General features: G+C 38.0%; 1 protein-coding gene across 1 annotated transcript; it reads left to right on the forward strand.

Annotated features, from left to right (window-relative positions):
- The first annotated feature begins 8796 nt into the window (after positions 1 to 8796).
- On the forward strand, positions 8797 to 10108 carry LOC139868212 (uncharacterized). Its single transcript, XM_071856542.1, has 4 exons — positions 8797 to 8955; positions 9022 to 9118; positions 9227 to 9651; positions 9800 to 10108. The coding sequence occupies exons 1-4, from the start codon at positions 8797 to 8799 to the stop codon at positions 10106 to 10108; spliced, it is 990 nt and encodes a 329-aa protein (XP_071712643.1).
- The last annotated feature ends 8752 nt before the right edge of the window (positions 10109 to 18860 follow it).

Here is an 18860-nt window from a genome sequence, read left to right on the forward strand (position 1 = left end):
AGATGGCGCCGTTTGAAGCACTTTATGGTAGAAAGTGCAGGTCTCCGATTTGTTGGAGTGAAGTGGGGGATAGACAGATTACGGGTCCGGAAATTATACAAGAAACTACCGAGAAGATCATCCAAATTCAACAACGGTTGAAAACCGCCCAAAGTCGACAAAAGAGCTACGCTGACATTAAAAGAAAAGATATAGAATTTGAAATTGGAGAGATGGTCATGCTTAAAGTTGCACCTTGGAAAGGCGTTGTTCGATTTGGTAAACGAGGGAAATTAAATCCAAGGTATATTGGACCATTCAAGATTATTGATCGTGTCGGACCAGTAGCTTACCGACTTGAGTTACCTCAACAACTCGCGGCTGTACATAACACTTTCCACGTCTCGAATTTGAAGAAATTTTTTGCTAAAGAAGATCTCACTATTCCGTTAGATGAAATCCAAATCAACGAAAAACTTCAATTCATCGAAGAACCCGTCGAAATAATGGATCGTGAGGTTAAAAGACTTAAGCAAAACAAGATACCAATTGTTAAGGTTCGATGGAATGCTCGTAGAGGACCCGAGTTCACCTGGGAGCGTGAAGATCAGATGAAGAAGAAATACCCGCATCTATTTCCAGAAGATTCGTCAACACCTTCAACAGCTTAAAATTTCGGGACGAAATTTATTTAACGGGTAGGTACTGTAGTGACCCGAACTTTTCCATGTTTATATATATTAATTGAGATTGATATTTACATGATTAAATTTTTCCAACATGTTAAGCAATCAAACTTGTTAAGACTTGATTAATTGAAATATGTTTCATATAGACAATTGACCACCCAAGTTGACCGACGATTCACGAACGTTAAAACTTGTAAAAACGACTTGACGATATATATATGGATATACATATGGTTAACATGAGATTATGATAAGTAAGTATCTCCATAAGTATATTAACAATGAGTTATATACATATAAACAAGACTACTAACTTAAGGATTTCGAAACGAGACATATATGTAACGATTATCGTTGTAACGACATTTAAATGTATATATATCATATTAAGATATATTAATATATCATAATATCATGATAATATAATAATTTAACATCTCATTAGATATAATAAACAATGGGTTAACAACATTAATTGAGATCGTTAACTTAAAGGTTTCAAAACAACACTTACATGTAACGACTAACGATGACTTAACGACTCAGTTAAAATGTATATACATGTAGTGTATTTAGATGTATTAAAATACTTTTGGAAGACTTCAAGACATATATCAAAACACTCATACTTAACGAAAATGGTTACAGTTACTTTCCCATTCTTTTCTTTCATCAAGAATTCTAGTCGTATTCTTACCCGTATTATACACAGCTTCAAAACGTACTTACTATGGGTATATACCAATAGGAACTAGCATGGGATTCCACTCTTGATTATGTCATGTATGACTAATCAATTTTAACTTCTACCATGAGCTAGTCAACTAACTAGAACTCCTTTTAACCCCACTCACCACTCACCAATTACCACTCATCATTCACTCCATTTCACTTCCAATTCTCTTTCTAATTCTCTCTCAACACATACACACACTATTATGAACGTATTTTTCCAGTAGTTAATCATCATCTTCATCAAAAATCACTTCAAGAATCAAACTATAATCATCATAGGAAGAACACTTCAAGAACACTTCAAAAATCCCTTCAAGTTTACTAATTTACTTCCAAGCTTTCTAATCCATTCCAAGTAATCATCTAAGATCAAGAAACCTTTGTTATATATAGTAGGTTATCTTTCTTATTCAAGGTAATATTCATATTCAAACTTTGATTCAATTTCTATAACTATAAACTATTTTAATTCGAGTAAAAATCTTACTTGAACTTGTTTTTGTGTCATGATCCTACTTCAAGAACTTTCAAGCCATCCAAGATCCTTTGAAGCTAGATCATTTCTTGTCACTTCCAGTAGGTTTACCTACTAAACTTGAGGTAGTAATGATGTTCATAACATCATTCGATTCATATATATAAAACTATCTTATTCGAAGGTTTAAACTCGTAATCACTAGAACATAGTTTAGTTAATTCTAAACTTGTTCGCAAACAAAAGTTAATCCTTCTAACTTAACTTTTAAAATTAACTAAACACATGTTCTATATCTATATGATATGCTAACTTAATGATTTAAAACCTGGAAACACGAAAAACACCGTAAAACCGGATTTACGCCGTCGTAGTAACACCGCGGGCTGTTTTGGGTTAGTTAATTAAAAACTATGATAAACTTTGATTTAAAAGTTGTTATTCTGAGAAAATAATTTTTATTATGAACATGAAACTATATCCAAAAATTATGGTTAAACTCAAAGTGGAAGTATGTTTTCTAAAATGGTCATATAGACGTCGTTCTTTCGACTGAAATGACTACCTTTACAAAAACGACTTGTAACTTATTTTTCCGACTATAAACCTATACTTTTTCTGTTTAGATTCGTAAGATAGAGTTCAATATGAAACCATAGCAATTTGATTCACTCAAAACGGATTTAAAATGAAGAAGTTATGGGTAAAACAAGATTGGATAATTTTTCTCATTTTAGCTACGTGAAAATTGGTAACAAATCTATTCCAACCATAACTTAATCAACTTGTATTGTATATTATGTAATCTTGAGATACCATAGATACGTATACAATGTTTCGACCTATCATGTCGACACATCTATATATATTTCGGAACAACCATAGACACTCTATATGTGAATGTTGGAGTTAACTATACAGGGTTGAGGTTGATTCCAAAATATATATAGTTTGAGTTGTGATCAATACTGAGATATGTATACACTGGGTGGTGGATTGATTCAAGATAATATTTATCGATTTATTTCTGTACATCTAACTGTGGACAACTAGTTATAGGTTACTAACGAGGACAGCTGACTTAATAAACTTAAAACATCAAAATATATTAAAAGTGTTGTAAATATATTTTGAACATACTTTGATATATATGTATATATTGTTATAGGTTCGTGAATCAACCAGTGGCCAAGTCTTACTTCCCGACGAAGTAAAAATCTGTGAAAGTGAGTTATAGTCCCACTTTTAAAATCTAATATTTTTGGGATGAGAATACATGCAGGTTTTATAAATGATTTACAAAATAGACACAAGTAAGTGAAACTAAATTCTATGGTTGAATTATCGAAATCGAATATGTCCCTTTTTATTAAGTCTGGTAATCTAAGAATTAGGGAATAGACACCCTAATTGATGCGAATCCTAAAGATAGATCTATCGGGCCCAACAAGCCCCATCCAAAGTACCGGATGCTTTAGTACTTCGAAATTTATATCATGTCCGATGGAGGATCCCGGAATGATGGAGATATTCTTATATATGCATCTTGTTAATGTCGGTTACCAGGTGTTCACCATATGAATGATTTTTATCTCTATGTATGGGATGTGTATTGAAATATGAAATTTTGTGGTCTATTGTTACGATTTGATATATATAGGTTAAACCTATAACTCACCAACATTTTTGTTGACGTTTTAAGCATTTTATTCTCAGGTGATTATTAAGAGCTTCCGCTGTCGCATACTTAAATAAGGACGAGATTTGGAGTCCATGCTTGTATGATATTGTGTAAAAACTGCATTCAAGAAACTTATTTTGTTGTAACATATTTGTATTGTAAACCATTATGTAATGGTCGTGTGTAAACAGGATATTTTAGATTATCATTATTTGATAATCTACGTAAAGCTTTTTAAACCTTTATTGATGAAATAAAGGTTATGGTTTGTTTTAAAATGAATGCAGTCTTTGAAAAACGTCTCATATAGAGGTCAAAACCTCGCAACGAAATCAATTAATATGGAACGTTTTTAATCAATAAGAACGGGACATTTCACAAATGTGGTAGCCGATGCCTTGAGGAGGAAGGACAGAGAACCCATTCGAGTAAAATCTATGAATATAATGATTCATAATAACCTTACTACTCAAATAAAGGAGGCGCAACAAGGAGTTTTAAAAGAGGGAAATTTAAAGGATGAAATACCCAAAGGATCGGAGAAGCATCTTAATATTCAGGAAGACGGAACCCGGTATAGGGCTGAAAGGATTTGGGTACCAAAATTTGGAGATATGAGAGAAATGGTACTTAGAGAAGCTCATAAAACCATATACTCAATACATCCTGGAACGGGGAAGATGTACAAGGATCTCAAGAAACATTTTTGGTGGCCGGGTATGAAAGCCGATGTTGCTAAATACGTAGGAGAATGTTTGACGTGTTCTAAGGTCAAAGCTGAGCATCAGAAACCATCAGGTCTACTACAACAACCCGAAATCCCGGAATGGAAATGGGAAAACATTACCATGGATTTCATCACTAAATTGCCAAGGACTGCAAGTGGTTTTGATACTATTTGGGTAATAGTTGATCGTCTCACCAAATCAGCACACTTCCTGCCAATAAGAGAAGATGACAAGATGGAGAAGTTAGCACGACTGTATTTGAAGGAAGTCGTCTCCAGACATGGAATACCAATCTCTATTATCTCTGATAGGGATGGCAGATTTATTTCAAGATTCTGGCAGACATTACAGCAAGCATTAGGAACTCGTCTTGACATGAGTACTGCCTATCATCCACAAACTAATGGGCAGAGTGAAAGGACGATACAAACGCTTGAAGACATGCTACGAGCATATGTTATTGATTTCGGAAACAGTTGGGATTGACATCTACTGTTAGCAGAATTTTCCTACAACAACAGCTACCATTCAAGCATTGAGATGGCACCGTTTGAAGCACTTTATGGTAGAAAGTGCAGGTCTCCAATTTTTTGGAGTGAAGTGGGGGATAGAAAGATTACGGGTCCGGAGATTATACAAGAAACTACCGAGAAGATCATCCAAATTCAACAACGGTTGAAAACCGCCCAAAGTCGACCAAAGAGCTACGCTGACATTAAAAGAAAAGATATAGAATTTGAAATTGGAGAGATGGTCATGCTTAAATTTGCACCTTGGAAAGGCGTTGTTCGATTTGGTAAACGAGGGAAATTAAATCCAAGGTATATTGGACCATTCAAGATTATTGATCGTGTCGGACCAGTAGCTTACCGACTTGAGTTACCTCAACAACTCGCGGCTGTACATTACACTTTCCACGTCTCGAATTTGAAGAAATGTTTTGCTAAAGAAGATCTCACTATTCCGTTAGATGAAATCCAAATCAACGAAAAACTCCAATTCATTGAAGAACCCGTCGAAATAATGGATCGTGAGGTTAAAAGACTTAAGCAAAACAAAGATACCAATTGTTAAGGTTCGATGGAATGCTCGTAGAGGACCCGAGTTCACCTGGGAGCTTGAAGATCAGATGAAGAAGAAATACCCGCATCTATTTCCAGAAGATTCGTCAACACCTTCAACAGCTTAAAATTTCGGGACGAAATTTATTTAACGGGTAGGTACTGTAGTGACCCGAACTTTTCCATGTTTATATATATTAATTGAGATTGATATTTACATGATTAAATGTTTCCAACATGTTAAACAATCAAACTTGTTAAGACTTGATTAATTGAAATATGTTTCATATAGACAATTGACCACCCAAGTTGACCGGTGATTCACGAACGTTAAAACTTGTAAAAACTATATGATGATATATATCTGGATATATATATAGTTAACATGATACTATGATAATTAAACATATCATTAAGTATATTAACAATGAACTACATATGTAAAAACAAGACTACTAACTTAATGATTTTTAAACGAGACATATATGTAACGATTATCGTTGTAAAAACATTTAATGTATATATATATCATATTAAGAGATATTAATACATGATAATATCATGATAATATAATAATTAAAATCTCATTTGATATTATAAACATTGGGTTAACAACATTTAACAAGATCGTTAACCTAAAGGTTTCAAAACAACACTTACATGTAACGACTAACGATGACTTAACGACTCAGTTAAAATGTATATACATGTAGTGTTTTAATATGTATTTATACACTTTTGAAAGACTTCAATACACTTATCAAAATACTTCTACTTAACAAAAATGCTTACAATTACATCCTCGTTCAGTTTCATCAACAATTCTACTCGTATGCACCCGTATTCGTACTCGTACAATACACAGCTTTTAGATGTATGTACTATTGGTATATACACTCCAATGATCAGCTCTTAGCAGCCCATGTGAGTCACCTAACACATGTGGGAACCATCATTTGGCAACTAGCATGAAATATCTCATAAAATTACAAAAATATGAGTAATCATTCATGACTTATTTACATGAAAACAAAATTACATATCCTTTATATCTAATCCATACACCAACGACCAAAAATACCTACAAACACTTTAATTCTTCAATTTTCTTCATCTAATTGATCTCTCTCAAGTTCTATCTTCAAGTTCTAAGTGTTCTTCATAAATTCTACAATTTCTAGTTACATAAAATCAAGAATACTTTCAAGTTTGCTAGCTCACTTCCAATCTTGTAAGGTGATCATCCAACCTCAAGAAATCTTTGTTTCTTACAGTAGGTTATCATTCTAATACAAGGTAATAATCATATTCAAACTTTGGTTCAATTTCTATAACTATAACAATCATATTTCAAGTGATGATCTTACTTGAACTTGTTTTCGTGTCATGATTCTGCTTCAAGAACTTCGAGCCATCCAAGGATCCGTTGAAGCTAGATCCATTTTTCTCTTTTCCAGTAGGTTTATCCAAGGAACTTAAGGTAGTAATGATGTTCATAACATCATTCGATTCATATATATAAAGCTATCTTATTCGAAGGTTTAAACTTGTAATCACTAGAACATAGTTTAGTTAATTCTAAACTTGTTCGCAAACAAAAGTTAATCCTTCTAACTTGACTTTTAAAATCAACTAAACACATGTTCTATATCTATATGATATGCTAACTTAATGATTTAAAACCTGGAAACACGAAAAACACCGTAAACCCGGATTTACGCCGTCGTAGTAACACCGCGGGCTGTTTTGGGTTAGTTAATTAAAAACTATGATAAACTTTGATTTAAACGTTGTTATTCTGAGAAAATGATTTTTATTATGAACATGAAACAATATCCAAAAATTATGGTTAAACTCAAAGTGGAAGTATGTTTTCTAAAATGGTCATCTAGACGTCGTTCTTTCGACTGAAATGACTACCTTTACAAAAACGACTTGTAACTTATTTTTCTGAATATAAACCTATACTCTTTCTATTTAGATTCATAAAATAGAGTTCAATATGAAACCATAGCAATTTGATTCACTCAAAACGGATTTAAAATGAAGAAGTTATGGGTAAAACAAGATTGGATAATTTTTCTCATTTTAGCTACGTGAAAATTGGTAACAAATCTATTCCAACCATAACTTAATCAACTTGTATTGTATATTATGTAATCTTGAGATACCATAGACACGTATACAATGTTTCGACCTATCATGTCGACACATCTATATATATTTCGGAACAACCATAGACACTCTATATGTGAATGTTGGAGTTAGCTATACAGGGTTGAGGTTGATTCCAAAATATATATAGTTTGAGTTGTGATCAATACTGAGATACATATACACTGGGTCGTGGATTGATTCAAGATAATATTTATCGATTTATTTCTGTACATCTAACTGTGGACAACTAGTTGTAGGTTACTAACGAGGACAGCTGACTTAATAAACTTAAAACATCAAAATATATTAAAAGTGTTGTAAATATATTTTGAACATACTTTGATATATATGTATATATTGTTATAGGTTCGTGAATCAACCAGTGGCCAAGTCTTACTTCCCGACGAAGTAAAAATCTGTGAAAGTGAGTTATAGTCCCACTTTTAAAATCTAATATTTTTGAGATGAGAATACATGCAGGTTTTATAAATGATTTACAAAATAGACACAAGTACGTGAAACTACATTCTATGGTTGAATTATCGAAATCGAATATGCCCCTTTTTATTAAGTCTGGTAATCTAAGAATTAGGGAACAGACACCCTAATTGACGCGAATCCTAAAGATAGATCTATTGGGCCTAACAAACCCCATCCAAAGTACCGGATGCTTTAGTACTTCGAAATTTATATCATGTCCGAAGGGTGTCCCGGAATGATGGGGATATTCTTATATATGCATCTTGTTAATGTCGGTTACCAGGTGTTCACCATATGAATGACTTTTATCTCTATGTATGGGATGTGTATTGAAATATGAAATCTTGTGGTCTATTATTATGATTTGATATATATAGGTTAAACCTATAACTCACCAACATTTTTGTTGACGTTTTAAGCATGTTTATTCTCAGGTGATTATTAAGAGCTTCCGCTGTCGCATACTTAAATATGGACGAGATTTGGAGTCCATGCTTGTATGATATTGTGTAAAAACTGCATTCAAGAAACTTATTTTGTTGTAACATATTTGTATTGTAAACCATTATGTAATGGTCGTGTGTAAACAGGATATTTTAGATTATCATTATTTGATAATCTACGTAAAGCTTTTTAAACCTTTATTGATGAAATAAAGGTTATGGTTTGTTTTAAAATGAATGCAGTCTTTGAAAAACGTCTCATATAGAGGTCAAAACCTCGCAACAAAATCAATTAATATGGAACGTTTTTAATCAACAAGAACGGGACATTTCACTCGGTGCTCGTCGCGGAGCGTGGCGGCACACAGATGTCAGTTTATTTTGTGAGCAAAGTGCTACAACATGGCGAAGTCAACTACAAACCGATTGAGAAGCTTATTTTTGCGTTGGTCCACACCGCGAGACGGTTGAGACGGTACTTTCAAGTGCACCCAATGCTGGTGCTAACTGATTCGCCTATTAAACAGGTATGGTACGGCGATTGAGACAGGATCACCTTGGAGGAAATTTATTCTAACAAGTTTTTCATGCAGGTATTGAGCAAACCGGAGGTTTCTGGCAGGCTAGTCAAGTGGGCAATCGAACTGGGTGTACATGAAATCCATTACGCCCCTCGTACCGCTGTTAAAGGCTAGATTATGACAGATTTTAGGGTTGAATTCATATGTGCCGCGCCACCAGCGCCGATCGTCGAAGAAGTACCAAATATCGTCACGTGAGAACTATTCACTGACGGAGCATCGAGTTCTGACGGAACGGGTGCATATCTAATTTTAATTGGCCCTGACGGAGAGGAACATATCTACGCGTTGCGTTTCGAGTTCTTCGCCTCCAATAATGAAGCGGAATATGAGGCATTGCTGTCTGGTTTGAGAATGGCTGAAAAGATGGGAATAAAATACCTAAAGGTGTCGGTTGATTCCCAACTCGTGGCGAATCAGATGAATGGGATGTTTGAAGCTAGGGATCCGGCTATGCAAAATTATTTGGCATTGGCAGAAGAAATGGCCAACAAATTCAAGCGTTTCTCAATAACGCAAGTGCCGCGATCCTTGAACAAAAAGGCTGACGCACTCAGCAAACTCGCATCAAGCGTGTTCAGCCACTTCGCCAAGGACATTTGGGTGGAGGTCCTTAGTCAAAAATCCACTGACGTGGTGCAGGTATTGACTCGCTTCGATAACAAACACGCTATACGCAAAATCTGTTTAAAACACAACGTAGACATGTCCTGATTTTCTTGCAAAATAATCACAGGAGGTAGCCCCTGTAGAAGAGGTCGAGATGTGGATGAGTCCCATCGTTACGTAGCTCAAGAATGGGACGTTGCCAGTCGATGGGGCAACGACACGTAAGATTCATATGAAAGCACCTATGTACATGTTAAGGGATGGAGTTCTGTTCAAAAAATCCTTCATGGCACCTCTTTTAAGGTGTGTTGGCCCAAGCGAGGCGGAAACAATCGTAAGGGAGGTGCATGAAGGGACTTGTGGCATGCATGCAGGATTTAGGACCGTTGTGGGGAAGATAATGCGGCTAGGGTATTTTTGGCCGTCCATGTACCGTGACACGGAAGAGATCATCAAAGCTTGTGCTTCATGCCAATGTCACGCCCCGTAAATTCACATGCCGACGCATGAGCTATTTCCTGTGACGTCTGCTTGGCCCTTTTACAAATGGGCAATTGATTTGATAGGCCCCTTCTCGGATGGAAAACATTTAGTCGTTGCAATTGACTTTTTCACCAAGTGGGTTGAAGCCAAACCTTTGAAGAGCATAACGGGTAAACAGATTGTGAATTTTGTTTGGGAGGAAATCGTGTGCCGTTTCGGAATACCAAACGAAATTGTAAGTGATAACGGCAAACATTTTGCTCACAATCTGTTTCGTTCATGGTGTGACGGGTTGAATATCAAACAGACTTTTAGTTATGTTGCCCATCCGCAGGCAAATGGGCAAGTCGAAGTCACCAACAGGGATATCGTTGTCGGGATAAGGGCAAGGTTGGACACGGATAGGAAAGGTTGGGCAGATGAACTTCCACAAGTATTATGGGCGTTCTGAACCACGCCAAAAGGAAGCAATCGGGAAACGCCATTCATCCTTGTCTATGGTACCGAGGCGGTGATACCCGCTGAAATTGCTGTCCCAACCCAACGTGTAATGCAATTCAACGATGAGTCCAACGTCATTAGCTTGAAAGAAAATTTGGACTTGTTGGAGGAAAGGCGTGATGTCGCCGCTATCAGGGAAGCGTCAAACAAACAGAAGATTGCCAGGTACTACAATCAACGTGTGAAGGAACGTACTTTCCGCCCCGGTGATTTTGTGTGGCGTAATAACAACGCCAGCCGGGTCGAGGATACTGGCAAATTGGGACCCAACTGGGAAGGCCCGTATGTGATTACAGATGCACTTGGCAACGGAGCGTATAACCTAAAGACGCATGATGGCAAATTTATGCTGCGTACATGGCACGCAACCAACTTAAAGAAGTTCTATGTTTAAATATTTCGAATCATTTTGTTGTTGAAAATTTTTCTTTTTCATTTTACCAAGTTTGTGAGTGATCACCACAAATGACGCATTAGACTTCTTTGTTTTCAGTTTTCAATTAAATGCATTTTTCAGTCTTCATTACTAATGTATTGGGTAACTATTATGGCCACGCTTCGACGTTATAAATATAAGTCCACTCACAAGTTACTTATGCCATGAACAAAGACATCATCTAATCTTTGGACGGCATTGGCGACGCTAGGCGTATTGGAGGTACGCCTAGCCCTCGGAACGGAATGCCTCCGGATTTCGTATCCGTCGCATTAATCCCAGCACTAAGTAGATGAGTGCAATGTCGACAATCATCAAGTGTAACCTTGACAAACGGTACGTTTCCATGACGATGGGGCGTACATATTTATATAAACATGTTTTACTACAGCTGGAACACACACAAAAGTAAAATAACAAGAATCATAAGAAATTGATATTTCATTGATTTAATTACAACCATTACATTAGGAACAAAAATGAATACAGAATTACAAAAATCCCTACAACTACGGGATCATCTTCTTCACTTTGGCCATGGTAAGGTCCGGTGTCGACCCAATCTGTTCAATAAACGGCACCTTAATGGCCGCGCAGGCATTGACTGCCGCATCATGGAGGTCGTAGGCGTCCTCATCCGCCATGTCTCGGATCGCCTCCGGAATTGGTTCTGCTATTTCAACATGTTCCACCAACGTGGTGTACGCGTCCAAATGCTCCACCTTCCTTGTAGCGTCAACCAAACTCTGGAACTGCTCCTTTACCTCCGGCGCCTTGAGAGCCTTGAAAAAAATAGAGGGGATGAGGCTGCAAAACTCTTGAAAATTGTCCGCTACCTTTCGATTGGCAGTGGGCAACTCTTGGTTCTCGGCGGTGAGGAGATCCTTACTGGCTTTCTCCTCCGCCAGCTCTTTATGCGCCGCCTCCAGGTCCTTTAGCGCGGTTTATTCTTTTTCGGAGCACAAGGCCATCTCTTTGATAGCCTTTTGGGCCTCCGTTAGGGCCTGCTTCTTTTCCACCTCTGCTTCGGCAGCGGCTTGCTTAGCCCACTTCAGCTCTTCCCTAACTTGGACAATTTCAGCATTCAGCTCTTTACCGTCGGCTTCAGCGCGGCGGGCGCGTTGATCCAGTTCAATGGTCCGCTGAAGCTCATCGCGGGTCAACACCAACCCTTCATAGATATGTTGAACCCTGGCGCGGCGGACGGCACTATCAAGCATTTTTAGGACCGCCTCATAAATCACCGGAGGGCAAATCCGTTGCAGATACTCAAACTGCGATAGAGCATCGTTGTGAGACACGTTCCACATGGTCTTCATATTGCTGAAGGTGGGTTGTTTTCCAAAACCAGGAGAATAAAGCTCCTCCAAAGAAGTGGAACATTGGCCGGACGCGTCGCCAGAACCGGATGCCGTCAGTTTGTCTTTTTCCGACGCCTCTCATTGGGCGTCGATGAATCTTGAAGATGGACGATAGGGACTCCCATGCGTAACCCTGGAGAAATAACAAACTTGATTAGTTTCTCCCACTGGAATTCTGGTGACGTAGCGGGGTTATTATCAGGGTTTTCATAATACCCACATTGGCTGGGAATCTCTTCAAAAGTTTTTAAGTTGCTTTCTGCAACTTCTCGCGGCGTTTTCCTCTTTTTATGACAGCCAGTCGGGACAGTCACTTTTGGGGGAGAATTGGGGGGGGGGGGGGGGGGGTTCTGCTATTGTAGTTGCTGTTCTGGCTGAATTGTGGGAACATCGACGGATATCGGATCCGGATTGGTCACAGGAGTTGAGCCGGTTGTAGGTTGTGTTATTGCCACGTCGCTGGAAGCGTTGGTGGATGAACCAACAGCAACATCATCACCCTTCAAAGGATGACCTTCCGGAAGGTTGGCCTTTGGGAATCTCTTGAAGGAAACGCCATCAAGAGTAGGGCGGTGGAAAACTCTGTTGAAATCCATCTCTGCAAAAGAATATATTTGAGTTAGAAAAATTGCATGAGCAGAATACTTACAAGTTTAAAGACGTAACGGCACGAAGAGCATACCCCTTCTGTCGCACATGATCAATGGCACTATGTCACTCCATGGCCAATAATGCTGAACATTGCAGAGTTTCAACATCACCTCGCCGTAAGGACGCATCTCAAGCGTAGCGTCCTTACACAAATTAAAAAGCTCCCGCTCCCTTTGGTTAAGGTCGGGAGTCTTGGAGACGTCTGGAGAACGCTTGGAATGCCATTGTGCGAGGTGGGCACGCCCTTCGCCCAGCAGATCGGTCCCGGCAAAAAAGAACATTCCCCTCCAATCATGGAGGGACGGAGACTTCTTAGTGGTAAAGTTACACTTTTTCTCAAAAGTGTACCACCCCTTTCCGGAAGCAGTGAGTTTGAACGTCGCTCGGAAAACGTTCAGGCTCGCGGGTCGATTTTGTGCCCCAAAAAACATCTCGAAAATAGTAACACGCTGCCATGCGTGAGGATGTAATTGCGAGACGCTAATGTGATAATGGTCTAGTACAGCCGCCACGAATGGGCTCAACGGAAAACGCAGGTTGCCCAACTCCACGGCCTTCCAATATAAGGTAAAGTATCCTTGTGGCGGCTCGTCGGCACACTGTCCGGGTATCGCTACCATTGTCGGTACGTCTCGAAGTACCGGATACTCGGCTATAAATTTCTCCATCTCTTCCGCCGTAACGGTCGTGTTTTCCGTAGAATCGTTAGCCGTAGAAATTTTGGTTTACCTTAGAATGAAAACGGCACGCGTAATAAGAGGAGATAAGAAATTGTTTAATAATAAAGAAGCGGAGAAAGAGATGTAAAAATGAGGAGGTAAAAACGCCATATTTATAGAAGAAACTTATTGTGGGCCCAGTTAATGGGCCTTGATCCTGATCGAACACGTGTCCTAGGGATGTTGAACCACAGCCGTTGGATTCGTGGCGTTTCATTTTTACAGCTGTAAAACGTAATGATTGCTGACATCATCCCCTAGCACACCCTATGAGGAAACAGGATTTGACATTTTCGGCGTGTCAGTAATGATGGCCTTTTATAATATTTTATTCAATATAGTTTGGGTACAATCAAAGACAATTTGATTCCAACCAAACTGGGGGGACTTAATGACGTACGTCCCGCCATGGCCGTCACGTGAGACGCATGGCGTATCCTGTAGCTGGACGTTTAACTTATGCTCCTGGTTGGATACCAAGTCAACGTCGCTCTCAGGCCACGATTATTCTTACGCTACGCCGCCCGTAGCGTACCGTTAACCATTTGACTTGGTTTACACAGCTACTTGTCCGTCCGACAAATCAGGAGAACGTGGAGCAGTTAGTGGGCATGATTAGAGGATTCCAGGAGTGGTAATCGTGGTTTAGTGGGCTAGTGGTGGTTATCCTTGGTAACCGCCATCTTATGCCTATAAATACTGCTCATAATCACATATTTAAACAATCAATCAACATTTTGCACTTACCACCGCTCATTACTCTTCTAAGCTCACCTTGAAGGCTCGGCAAAAGTTAACCACCACAACACCCCTCATACTCATCACGTTAACCGAAGAAAACCCTTCCGAAGGTTAGTCATTTCAACTAATTGCACTCAAGTCAATTTTGGTTTGATCAACTAATTTGTACAACAGTTGTGCAACGTACGAGCTTATAAAACTAATAATATATAATATAGTCGATCAGTCATGACCAAAAGTAACTAGACGCGGTCTTCTTAATCCGTGCTATTTTAGTCGAGTTCGAAATATAATAAATTAGTCGGATGTGCAATTTTCTTCGCCTTACTCATGTTTATTAATTTATACATGTTTGGAGTTGCACGCTTAATAATAAGTTATTCAGCCCAATATGAAACAAAATTTTCCACACGACGACACGGTTACATAAAAATTCAAGTTGAATATTTACAAATTTAAAGTAGTTCTACCAACAATAACTTGAACTTTTTATTATAAATCATAAATATTAATTATTATAAATTCAGCCCGTCCCTAAAAATAAGTCCATATTACAATTTGTACATGTTTCGAAATGATTGTCATTTCCTCAAAATAACACCAAATATAAAAAATTTCCAATTATATTATGTTTATATATGGAAGCGACTAAAACTTTTATTACATACTTGCAACTCTTATTTTACTTGAGAAGTTAAATTGATTACAATAAAATGAAAAACAGACAATTCATTAAAATATCTCAAATTAAAAAAGTTACGTTGAGCGACATTTTTTCGATAGGGGTGTGCATGGTATGGAAAAATCCGAAAATTCCTGAGAACCGGGCCGAACCGGACCAGAATCGAGCATTTTCAAGGAGTTTCGGTACGGTCCATGGTCATTAATTTTCATATTTTCGAATTTTTGTACGAGACGGACCGAACTTGAGAAAAGTAAAAATGAACTTGCTGAAATATTTACATTATGTAGATTTTCATAAGAAATGATAAGAAAAATGATATACATCTCGTAGTTTTTAATTCGTGTTGCTGGCTGCTGCATGTTTGTGTTAATTTAGTTTGTGCTACTATTTGTTTTTATTAATGAAATTGTAGATGTTGGAAGCTTCGACGAGCCCAACACACCCACTATTGAGGACCTAGATTATACTATACTCACTACACCAACACTTTAACGTTGGTTAGCCTTTAATTTTATGAATCCTTAGTGCACAATAATAGTGAGGCGACAGTGTCGACCATATATCATTCAGGCGGTATAACCGACCATATATAACTTAGGCGGCAGAGCCGACCATATAATGAGAACAACTCAAGTGCACTAAGAACTTAAACACAAACTAAGGCTTAACCGGGAAACTTAACAAAGAACACTTTTATTAATACAAAGAAACAATTACAATATTATGAACTCAACTCACACTCTTCTTTACTTCTTCACAACTTCTTCTAACTCTTCTTCACTTCTCTACTTCACTTCACAACTTACAAATGAACTCCTCACCCCTATTTATACTACTCCATGGAAACTTCTACACACTAGATATTTTCATGGATAAATATCTAGATATTTCTTCACTTATAAATATCTAAATTATCTAGAATTTTCTTTTATATTCTAATATCTAGATATTTTCTTATATATATTAATATCTAGATATTTTACATATATACATCTACTAATTCCATATTATTTTATAATATCAAATTTGCATTGCATTTTAACACGCCCCCTCAATGTAAATTTTCTTCCAACGATGTCTTACAGACCATTCCAAGTGCTTCTCTGAATTTTGTAAACTTCGGTTTACTTAGGCTTTTGGTGAATATATCTGCAACCTGTTCATCTGTCTTTGTTGGCACCATCTTGATCTCCCCTTCAAGAACCTTTTCGCGAACGTAGTGATAGTGCACTTCTATATGTTTTGTTCTCGCATGAAAGACTGGATTTTCTGCTAGACGTATAGCTGATAGGTTATCGCAGAAAAGCTTTACTTGATAATCTGCTGATTGATGTAGATCCTCCATTAGTTGCTTCAACCAAGTAATTTCTTGCGTTGCTGATGCTGCCAACCGATATTCTGCTTCAGTGCTTGATAAGGATACTGTTGGTTGTTTCTTGCTGCACCATGATATTACTCCTGATCCAAAACTAAACATGTATCCCGTTGTTGACCGTCGTGTATCATAGTCTCCAGCATAATCAGCGTCACAATATCCAGTCACCCGACATTCTTTTGTTCTCTTATATAAAATGCCAAAGTTAATAGTGCCTTTAACATACCTTAAGATGCGTCGTACAACATCAAGGTGAGGCTTCTTCGGATTGCTCATGTATCGACTAACCACTCCAACTGCATAAGATATGTCTGGCCGGCTTAGTGTGAGATAAATAAGACTTCCGACCATCTTTCGATACATGGTAACATCTTGAAGACTTTTTTCTTCATCTGCTCGTAGTTTTGTATTCGGATCCATCGGAGTTGAGATAGGTTTGCAATTAAGCATTCCGTACTTTTGTAAAAGATCTCGCGCATATTTCTGTTGTCCCAGAAATAATCCTTCTCTTTTCTGCTCTATTTCGAGTCCAAGAAAATGTTTGAGTTCTCCAAGCTCCTTCATATGAAATCTGATAGACAGATTCTCTCTTGTTATTTGGATCTCCTCATAGTGATCTCCCGTGATGATTAAGTCATCCACATATACTAGCACTATGGCTAGTTTTCCTTGATCTTGTTTCACAAATAAACTAGAATCTGAAGGAGCAACTGTGAAACCACTTTGTACCAAAAACTCGCCAATCTTCCCGTACCAAGCTCTTGGAGCCTGCTACAAGCCGTACAGTGCTTTCTTTAATTTGCAGACATGGTCAGGATGGGACTTGTTCTCAAAGCCTCTTGGTTGCTCGATATAAATTTCTTTGTCAAGTTCTCCATGTAAGAAAGCGTTCTTGACATCCATCTGCCACAGCTTTCAAGATTTGCTAGCGGCTAAAGCTAGTAGAGCTTGAATTGTTGTGATCTTCGCCACTGGACTAAACGTTTCTTCATAATCCAGCCCATATTGTTGAGAAAAACCTCTAGCAACAAGTCAAGCTTTATACCTTTCAATGGAGCCATCTGATCGAGTCTTCACCTTGTAAACCCATTTACAAGATATTGGTTTTACATCTTTTGGCTTTGGAACTAAACTCCATGTCTGGTTTTCTTTTAGTGCATTAATTTCTTCTTCCATCGCTTTCTGCCATTCTTGACTTTGTGCTGCTTCTTCATAAGTGGAAGGCTCAATAGGTATTGATTCATCCACATGAGCAGCATTGGCATACCTCGGATTAGGTTGCCTCGGCCTTGTTGATCTCCGTAATTCTTGCACATGCTCCTCGGCATCCATTTGGCTTGGACGAACCTCTTCGGATGTAGATTGATGTACACCAGTTTTCCATGGACTCTTTTCCTTAGAGTACGACCCTTCTCTTTCTTTTATTGGATCCAATATCTGCTCTTTAGATTCTTCTTTTTCTTCTGGACCTTCTTCTAATCCATGAGATTCTGGAAGCTCTATCTTTTGAGGTGACCACCATGAAGACGCTTCATCAAATACCACATTTCTTGAAGTATGGCGCTTTCCGGTATTTGGATCACAACATCTCCATCCTTTTCTTGATTCATCATAACCAACAAAAATGCACCGAATTGCCATCTTATCAAATTTGCTTCGTAGATGATCTGGTACGAAGACGTAGCATACACATCCAAAAACCTTGAAATGGTTGACAGTTGGCTTGATCTTCCATAATCTTTCATATGGTGAAATATATCCCAACTTTGTTTGTGGGAGTCTGTTAATCACGTACGATGCCGTCCTCATACATTCGGCCCAAAATCTGCCTGGTACATTCTTACCATGAAGCATACTTCGACAGGTTTCAGCAAGATGACTATTCTTACGTTCTACCACTCCATTCTGTTGTGGAGTATTAGGGCAAGTTAATTGCCTTCTGATCTTGTGCTTCTCAAGATAGATATTGAACTCGGTTGATAAATATTCTCCTCCATTATCTGTGCGTAAGCATCGAATCTTAGTATTGAGCTCACTTTCTACCTTGTTCTTGAACTCTTTAAACTTCAGAAAAGTCTCCGACTTATCCTTCATGAAGTAAACCCACACATACGTTGAGAAGTCATCAATGAATGTCACCATATACTTCATTCCTCCAAGTGATGTTTGTTTCACTGGGCCAAAGACGTCTGAGTGTATGAGCTCTAGTGGTGTCTTGGACTGATGTTGTGACTCCTTGAATGGCAATTGGTAAGCTTTTCCAAATTGACATCCAGCACATACTGTATCT

Source organism: Rutidosis leptorrhynchoides, chromosome 9, assembly GCF_046630445.1.
Source record: "Rutidosis leptorrhynchoides isolate AG116_Rl617_1_P2 chromosome 9, CSIRO_AGI_Rlap_v1, whole genome shotgun sequence".
Classification (NCBI taxonomy): Eukaryota; Viridiplantae; Streptophyta; class Magnoliopsida; order Asterales; family Asteraceae; genus Rutidosis; species Rutidosis leptorrhynchoides.